Source organism: Grammomys surdaster, unplaced genomic scaffold (assembly GCF_004785775.1).
Source record: "Grammomys surdaster isolate TR1022 unplaced genomic scaffold, NIH_TR_1.0 373, whole genome shotgun sequence".
Lineage (NCBI taxonomy): Eukaryota > Metazoa > Chordata > Mammalia > Rodentia > Muridae > Grammomys > Grammomys surdaster.
Genome location: NW_021604792.1, coordinates 8,371,086 through 8,380,925, shown reverse-complemented (window position 1 = coordinate 8,380,925; position 9,840 = coordinate 8,371,086). Strand labels below are relative to the sequence as shown.

Sequence of the window (9,840 nt, the reverse complement as noted above, 5' to 3'; positions counted from 1 at the left end):
AGGTATGTTGGCTTTTACCTAAGGACTTTCTACAGGTATTGGATAATTTTTTGATTGTCTTTATTTCCACTGATAGGATTTATTATATTTACTTATGTTGAGCCATCCCTACATCTCCAGGATAAACCCAATTTGGTAGTAGTGGGTGATCTTTTTGGTATATTAAACCTCATTTGTAAGTATTTTAGCATCTATGATTATCACAGCTATTGGTCTGCAGTGTTCTTATTTGATATGTCTTTATCTGGTTTGGTATTTGACTTTTTAGATGTTTGAAATTCTTCCTTCTGTTTCTCCCCCTACCCCTGCACATACTCTCCTTTTTGTTCATTTTAAAAAACAAATCCAGAAGGATTTGTTGTAATTCCTCTTTGAATATCCAGTTCAATTTTATATGAATCCATATAGACCTGGCTTGTTTTAGTCAGAAAACTAATCGTTTCAATCTCTTCTTCATTATTAGCCTATTTATACTGCTGTTTTATTCTGGATTCAACTTGGTTTATATGAATCTAGAAACTCTTTAATTTTAGATATCTAATTTAGGAGACTTTAGGCATTAAAGTATCCTCTTATAATGCTTATACTGTTGTGATTTTCTTTGCTGTCTATTGTAACATCTCTCTACTCAGTGAGTTTGTTAATTTCCCCCTCCCCATTAACTGTGCTAACAGTCTCTCTTGCTAAGAAGAACCAGGTCTTAAGAGCCCTTGAACATTTGTCTTGCAATTTTCTGTCCTGTTCTATTGTGAGCCTATACTGTAATTACTGATCTGCCTGAACTTATATGTATTTGAACTGCTTATTTTTTTTTTCAGTTACTGTGAAGACTACTATAAATAGTGTTCTCAATGTTGTTTGATACATTTCCATTAAGTATCCTCTCAGGAAAATAATTCGCAAGACACTGAATATGGTATTCAATTTTTTCTCCCAGGCAATGAAAGATTCAACACTATTATTATTTTTTAAATACTCCCATGACCCTGTTGTGGTTAGGGCATTAAATGAACCCACAAATGTCTTGTAATGAAGGGTTGGTATTGAATATAGCAATAGTCTGAGGTGAGGCCTTCAGGTGATGGGAGTAAGCAACACTCTGAGACTCTGCATTTAAAAAAAAAAAAAAAAGTTAAAACTAAACCCTGTCCTTTTAGAACACTTTTACAAGTAGACTTAGAAACCTAAATCTAAATTTGGTTTTGTATCTTTCTACATAATAGTTTTGCTGGATAACTAAGGTTTTCTGTCATGCCAAGTACCATGTAATGTTCTACTACATCATTAGTGAGTGAAGTATGCCTCAAATAGCTCATCCTCAGAATGAAAAAGTGGTTAAAAAGGCAGGATGTTACTCTTTCCAAAAGTATAACATGGTGCTAGACATTTACTATTAAGCAAATTTTATAAAAAAAAAAAAAAACAGCCTGATTTTATACTACAGACCCATAAATTGCCCAGTGCTGCTTCTGAACTCAATTACTGGGATCCACTTGAAAACATTTTATTTTCCTTTCAAAGGATTTGACTAAATCTCTGCAAAAGTTTCCACTAAATATCAAACTGTTTCTGTGTACAGCATGAGTGAAAAGGTTGAATTTAAATGGTTAGCATACAGGTATATAGACAACTCATTTTTTTTTTCTGGTCTATACAGTCAATCACTAGATTCCACTCCTTTAATTCTGAAATGATTTTTTTCCTAATGGACTTACATTAATAAATTCTCAAATAAATAAATAATTAGGAATATGGTTCTACAAAGAATCATTGTGGCTCACCTTAAACATTCTCAAATGATAATCAAGCTAAATAAACCAGTTTAAAGCAAGCTTTAGGCAGAATCAAGGTTAAGGAAACAAAAAATTGGGTACAATCAAGAGAAGGCTATGAAGTACTATCCAGAGAAATGATTTTAATCATCTACTACATTTGATCAGTTGTTGAAATGTACATACCTGGCAAGAGGTGTGAAATAGGCTTTCAAGTCTAAAGTTCAAGGGACAGATGGCAAACCACAATCCTCTAAAATATATTTCAATCATTCTTGAGCAGTAAGTGAGACTGAGAGCTTTTTAAAAAATCTTTATTTTTTTTTTCTACCGGAATAAGACTTCACTGTGGCCACTTAACTAGTGCATGCCTGCCATTGTTCCCCACTCGCTGAAGGTAAATGGCAGTTATTTTCATGGAGTTAACAAGGGCAGGAACCAGTGGAGGCTAGGGATGGGTCAGGTGTGTAAGAATGTGAATGAGTGAATAATTCTGTTATTGTATGTGGAAGATCCAGGGTCTTACTTAAGTCAATGTTGAACAGCCCCAGGGATTCCGAATACATGCTAAACTATACCTGTGCTCTAAAACTATGTACATTCTCTGTTTCCGAGTTAGTCACTCATCCCAAACTACTCTTTCTCTATTCTTTGGTTTTGGGACCAGTTCCTCTACTGGTTTAGCATTGATATAATAGCAGAAAAGCAGAAATGGACACCCTTTAAGTCTTCCAAAGTTTGAAATGTCTTGTTATTTGCACCAGCCCTATAAGTAGTTTACTGAGAAACAGAAGTGCTCTATGTATAAACAGATGGCATGACTACTCCATGGTATGGGAAGATTTTATTGTAGACCTAAGAGAATAGCCAGGGGCAACTGGAAGTGTTTAGAGCAAAGAGAAAAAGTAGACTTAACATGGCAGGCAGACTGGATATGGCCAGGGCTATCTGTGAGAGGGGAGAATAACAAGGGATACAAAATAAAGAAAGCACAGCGAGAATAACAATGGTTACAAAAGAGTAGCTGGCCTGAGGAAAGGGCAAGCAGATGGGCATCGGGCTCAGAAATGTATAACTGAGTGGGGACTGAAGAAGCCTGGAGGCAAGGGACCTTTGTAAGACTAGACAGGGGGCACAGGTATATGTTTGCATGAGAACCACAAGTTCCTTTTCCCAGAGGTCAGGGAAATAAATGCTCCTTTCTAGCAAATTGGAACACCCTTCACAAGTTCCTGAAGGAATGGTACCTTTTATCTAACCAGAAATCCTCCTCCAGTCCAAGGTGGAGTTCATTTTTGGTTAGACTGTTGAAGTTTGGGAAATTGGAGTGTCCTTTCGAGCGGACACTATCAGAGCTCAGAAACTAACATACATGCATAATATATAAATGAGGCTAAACTGGGGCATTACGGAAATATACAAAAACAATGGAAAAGTGCATTACATAAATGCCTGAAATAAACTGTGAATAACGGGGACGCATATTTCTATGGGGTACTAAGAATATGAAAATATTAGTATTCTGGTCCTTCAAGTCTACCTTAGGGTTTTCACTAGTATATTTCAATGCAAAAAGCTGGATTCTATACCTAATCTGAACTTTTTTATGGGTTTATATTAAGTGGAAGCACAACCATATAAAGATGCGGGCCCTACAGAAAAGAGCACGTATTTTTGCTTAATGTGTCACTTGCAATCTAAATAGTCCTAATACACAGGTAAATCCATAACCTAGTATTATGACTTTCCACAGTTAGTGTGTTACAAATGCAGACTCTATGCCTGTACAAGCTTACATAAGGTGACAGATCACCGTCTTAGTGCGTCAGAGAACGTTACAGAGCAGACACACTTATTTTCATCTACCTTTGAGCCTTGCAAAATGCGTACTAAATGTTGGCTAAATCACGTCAGCTCACTGAGCTCTGCCCTTTAAAGGGACAGCGGACCTCCGTGCCGCCGTCCCTAGCAGTTACATAACTGTCTGCAGCCAACCTTCCTCAGGAAGCTGACAGGAAGAGGTGGAGCCCACGCCGCCCCGCGCCACCAGGGAGGAGGGAGCGGCGGCGGCTAGCGGTGGAGGCGAGAGCGGTGGCCGCTTCCTCCCGGCCACGGCCCGGCTCAGGAGTGCGCGGAGCATCGGAAACCCTCGGTCTGGTGGGACAACGCCATGGGCCCCGCCGACGCACCGTCCGCCCTGGCGCTCAGGGCTGTGGGCCCTGCGGCCGCCACCCCCTACGGTGTCTTCTGCAAGGGGCTCTCCCGCACCCTGCTCGCCTTCTTCGAGCTGGCCTGGCAGCTGCGCATGAACTTCCCGTACTTCTACATCGCGGGCTCCGTGATCCTCAACATCCGCTTGCAGGTACACATTTAGAGCCGTGTCTCCGTTGCCCGCCACCCGGGACCGCAAGATGGCCGCTTCCCAGGCGGCCCCGCGGCCCCTTCAAGATGCGCGAGAAGGTGCAATCTCGCGAGAGCAGGCTCGCTCACCTGCAGTCCGCTCCCAGCCTCCCCTTCCTGGGCATTGGAGGTGGGGAAGCTAGCTGGGCCGTTAAGAGCAGAGATGTTGTTCCAGCAGCAGAGGAGCTATCCAAGGAACTACGCATCAGTAAACTCTGGCAAGTCTTGGGATATGACAGAGGGCCCAGGATGCATTATGAGAAAGGAAGGCTGAGTTTTTCAAGAACACAGATTTACATCAAACTTACGTTCTAAATTAATCTTTTGAGAATTCTGGACTGTGAGCCAGCCATTGAATAAGAGGCCTGTTACATCAAGAATGTGATCTAAAAAGCATGCATCTCTTACCCCCACAAGAGGATATATTGAAACTGGGTCAAAGTCAGACTACAAGAAAGCATACCCCCAAATATATGACAGCAGGATTTTGAAAAAAATTGTGGGAGTATGTGAAGATGCCCCCATCAAAGAGACATTGGTTCCAAAGGAAAGAAAGTCTAATTGCCTCACAGGAATTGACTATTCCCTAGTAGTAATGCAAATGGACCAAATATGGCTTTCTTCTTTAAAGAGAATACTTAATTTTAGTTGCAGAGTAAAATGCAGATGTTACAAACCTTGTTGCGAAAATTCAGTTGACAAGTGGAAGGACAAGAAAGTAAATGGAATGGTGATTTCCTTGTGGAGTGGGAAGGTAAAACATGTATGTTTGTGAACAAAAAAAAAGGAGATTTTGTTGATACTGGACAGCCATGTTTCTGACTGCCCAATGGAGGCAGTAACCACATGACCTAAATAATAAATGTCCAAAGATGGAAGGTTCTCAGTGTCTGAAAAGGAGCAAATATCTGGTGTATGTGAATGGATGCTAGAGATTTTTCGAAGTCTGGGGTGAATTAGTAATTGTATTTTGTTTTGAAATTAAAAGTAATTAAAAATTTCAAGAAAAATAAAATAAGCAAAAAGTATGCTGCCATACCTCATGTGAATAGTACTGTACCTGTAATATAAGTTGCTATTTAACAAGAAATAGTTATGTAACATTGGGAGGCTGAAAGCTGAAAAAGATGTTTGTATAATGATGCAAAGTACATCAAGATCTATTCAAGAGGACAGGAGCTTTGAATAAGTTGTAGACTTATGTAGATTTAAGTTGTGGACTTATCATCCATGAGGCTCTAAGTTTGATACCCAGTGCTTCAAAAATGATAATAAAATAAAGGTCAAATATATAAAAGGTAACATAAACTATGATTAGGGAAATTAATGCAGAAACATTTAAGAACTAAAAGTGGTTATTTCTAGAGAAAATAGATGGGTATATGTAGAGGAAAAAGCAAGGCTTTGTCATTTTTTGTTACTAATCTAACATGTGATTTAAATCGTGTATGATTTTCTTCCATTAAAATCTAATTAAAATATTTTTTTAAAGCTCTCTAGGTAATTAAGTCTACCAGCAGACAAATGACCAAAAGTCTTGTTGGATTGAAATCTAAATCATACACTCAGCTGTTACTGCTTGATAATATTAATATATATCAATATAGAAGTATTCTACCTACTATAACTTAGAAATGATTTTCATTTCTACTTGTGATGTTTCTTACATATAAATGTAATTGTATCCTTTCTAAACTCATGTAAGGTGAATATATACCGTGATAGGCTTGACATGGACTTGTCTGTTATTTTGTCCCTGTGAGCACATATTAAGACAGTGCATGCTATTGTAAAACCCCCTCTGCTGGCTTTGTTTGAAAATTGCAATTTCCAAGCTTTTCTCAGAAAAATTTCCTGACACAGTAGCACCCAGATGTTATTCCAGTACTCTGGAAGTTGAATTGGAACTATCAAATGTTGAAGGACAGCCTGAACCATATGATAAAAACACTGTCTCAAAGAAACAAAAACAAAAGAATCCAGTAGGTAAGAATAAAAATTTTAGAAGGAAATAGTAAGTGTCTCCTCATTAGTTTAATTCTGAAAAAAGCCTGTGAACCTGAATGTCTCACTTTTGTTTTTGTTGTATTTTGTTTGCCCAGCACATCCTCCTCTCACCCCCACTCAAGAGGGTTCTCTGGAATTGCCTGTGTATTCCAGGCTAGCCCAAAACTCATGATCCCCTGCCATCACCTTTTGATTACTGGGTTTACTGAGCTGTGCCAACAAAAGGCTTCATACTTGCCGGGTGACATCTTAAATATCACAGAAGTTCCAGAGCTTTTTGTTTAAGCTTCCCATTGCTAAAATTTATAGCTAAATATGTGCTCTGAAGGAAAAAAATAGTCAATGTTTTATTAACAAAGAAATATACCTGATGTTTTAAAGTATCAGAAAATTCCAATCGTAATAGGGCAGAAAGAGTGACCATAGAGAGAAAGAGCTGGAAACTTACTTTAGTCAGTAAAGGTCATTCTCTAAAAGCCTGAAGACTCAAGTTTGATCCCCAGAGCCTAGAAAGTCAAGCTTAGTAGCATGATTGCAACCTCAGTGCTAAGGAGAGTCAGAGACAGATCCCTGGAGTTCTCTGGCCAGCCACCCTAGCCTACTTGGCAGAGTTTCAGAACATTGAAAGACACTGTTTTCAACAATAATATGGACAATGCCTGAGGACTTATATTCAGTGTTGAATCTCAAGCTGCCTCCTACATTATCTCCCAATATGATACCCTGATTTAATTCTATATCTTTTTCATCTACTGAGTCCAATCATCCAGATTCCTAAAGAAAAGGGCAATAGCCATATGCTTATAGCTCCTCAGCTCAGGTTGGGCCCTCAGGACCCCCTCCTTATTCCATGATGGAGACATTGAACTGGCTTGATCTGGTACTGGTCTAGTGTACTTAACCACAGATTCTGTGAGCTCTTGTGTGGAACAGCCATAGCATATGTATCAAGTTTACATTTCATAACACCCTCATCCTGTCTTTTAAATTATCTTTTATGGTAAGATCTTAAACTTATATATCAAGCTGGGGTACAGAGAATAACAATGATATTCTTCTTTTCATTAATATCTATCCTGTATCATAAAAGTTAACTCACTATAAAATAGATTGTATTATTTTATGGTTATATTATAATCCACCTCTATCTTGACTGCTGTATTAACTAGAGAGCTTTAGGAAAGACACTGGGCATTGTGTTAAATACCTGTAATGCTAGTACTCAAGAGACTGAGTCAGGAGAGTTATAAGTTTGAACCCAGACAAGGTGGATGTAGGGAATACAGTGCCATCCTGGGCCCCATGAGAACCCATCTCCATATATATTTCCTGTTAGTGGCCCCAAACATTTTTTACTTCAGCAGTGTGGGATACACAGCATTCGGAGAGTTTATTATGTGTTCCTCACAGCACTTGCCAGCCTTGAATGGAAAGAAGTCATCACTTATAGTCCCAGGATTTGGAAGAGGCTAGATAATCCTAGGTTTATGGTATGGAAATCAAGAGACCTAGAAGTTACTGATGCTTTAGAAATACTCTGAAGGTAGTATAATGGCCCCCAGAGAAAGAAGCAGCTATGGTAGGCAAGGTTTAAAAGTGACCAAATCAAAAATAAATGTTTAAGTAAGTAAACAAGTCCAATGATACAGAAGAACATTTAAGATCATAGTTACATTAAAGAGGAAACACTATAAAGAAAGCATGGAGAAGTACAAAATCACATCTATCATATACTATGAGTAAATACCCAAAATAATATTTACATTTTTAAAAGTCTGAATAACTACCGATATTATTTATAATCCTATGTTCAACTACCTGTTACTTTTTTTAAAAAACAAAATCAAATGGATGAACTATATATGATGGGGAAGTTGTTATTGTATATCTAAATGTTATGCATATTATTATAGACTGTCTACACGGTTAACATGGTTAATGTTTATGCTATGGCTGAAGTGCAAAATAGTCTAACCATGTAATGACAGAAAACTTGTCTAGAGAGATGGCTCAGCTGTGAAGAGCACTTGCTACTTTTGCAGAGGACCCAGGTTCTAATCTCAGCAGCACATAGTATCTCACAAGTATCCATAGCCCCAGGGACATCTCATAACCTTTTTTTGACCTTCACAGGCACCAGGTGTGCATACACACACTTGCAGACAAATAATCATACACATAAAAATAAAATTTAAAAGTCAGAAAACAGATGATCATTGATTTCATGATGTGCTAAGCTTAAGCATAGTATCGAACATCGAGGAATAATGAGAAAGCACTTGAGAAATCCACGCTGCTCTAATCCATATGAAATAGGAAGTATAGAATGAGTAACTGAGAACTACTGCATCTCTGGATGATCTCATTACCTCTTCTCAGTAACCCATGTCATTATTCTATTGGAATCGCACAGCCTTTTAAATCGTTCCTATTCACATGTGTGTGTACATGGGATGTGTGAGAAATTCCAGTGAAATGATTCCTTGAACTTCATGTTTTTCTTTCTTCTGTCTCCGCAGCCATCTCCATACACATCTTTGAGACACACACACACACACACACACACACACACAGGTGATCTCAGTGGCCAATGACAGTCAATAGAAGTGTTCCTGACTCATGACAATGTCATGTCCCATTCATGAGTAAGGAATGATGCCCCCATCTCGTCCTTGCTCTTAGATATTGACCTTAGCAGCCTTTCTTTTGACAGACACTATATTAAAGTAGTGGGCCTTTTGGAACATTTTTAGTCATAAGAGATCTTAAATGGGGGTGAATCCTAACCCAAGGAGTAATGCCAGAGACCAAAACAACAATGTGAAGTGTCAGACTCATCTGTGTTTGGAGGATATTTACCCAGCTTAAGCACTGCCATTTACAAAGACTCTTTTTGTGTGTGTGCTTCATTGTAGATTTTTGATCACTTTGAATACCCCTTCATTTTTAAAATAGATTTTTCTCACAATTCTCAATGGATGGGACTGTTGGTATTAATGTTGGCTGTGGGGCTCAGCTTGATATCAGTTGATGTCTGAAAAACTATCATAATTGTGAGTAGGACCATTTCCTGGACAGGGAACTCATGGACTGTGTGCATGGAGAAAGGGAGCTAAACAGCAATTAAATTCAGTCCTTTTATCTCAGGTGTGGCTCTGATGTTACCACCTGCTCAAACTCCTGCCACTGTGTTTTTCCTGCCATGATGGATTATGCCTTGGACTGTGATCTAAAATACAGCCGGTCTCCTTCAAGTTGTTCCATCAAAATATTTTATCACAGCAGTTCTTTATAGTAAGCTCCAGGTGTAGTGAGCCTAACAGAAGGGCAGGCTCCAGTGGCTGGAAGTAGAGATTAGGGTTATAGTGAGAGTGATTAGGGTTTCTGTAGTCTCATAGAATGTAATGTCTTCATTGTAACAGACATAAAAGCAAACCAAAGAATAACTAGAAAAGCTGTCAAACGAGATTTGGTATATCAGGAGTCAAAAGAATTGCCTGTTTATGTTTTGAAAATGCATCTAACAAAATTTCAGATAATATTTTTCTTTGAAGATCAATCTTAAGGCTCTCAAAAAGATACAGATAGACAGCCTCTTACCTGTTGTCTAAAATGAAAGAATTTGGAAGGGTTTTGAGATGATGTGAACAACTGTTAATGG

The 9,840-nt window shown here is 38.5% G+C and overlaps 1 protein-coding gene across 1 annotated transcript; it reads left to right on the top strand.

Annotated features, from left to right (window-relative positions):
- Nucleotides 1–3,768: 3,768 nt before the first annotated feature.
- LOC114632507 (small integral membrane protein 10-like protein 1) lies at nucleotides 3,769–9,430 on the top strand. The gene is made up of 2 exons (XM_028781046.1): nucleotides 3,769–4,134; nucleotides 9,327–9,430. Exons 1-2 carry the CDS (start codon nucleotides 3,943–3,945, stop codon nucleotides 9,336–9,338), a joined length of 204 nt encoding a protein of 67 aa, XP_028636879.1. The 5' UTR covers nucleotides 3,769–3,942; the 3' UTR covers nucleotides 9,339–9,430.
- The last annotated feature ends 410 nt before the right edge of the window (nucleotides 9,431–9,840 follow it).

Excerpts from the sequence above, each read along its gene's own strand:
- LOC114632507 (XM_028781046.1), top strand. The coding sequence starts at position 3,943 with ATGGGCCCCGCCGACGCACCGTCCGCCCTGGCGCTCAGGGCTGTGGGC.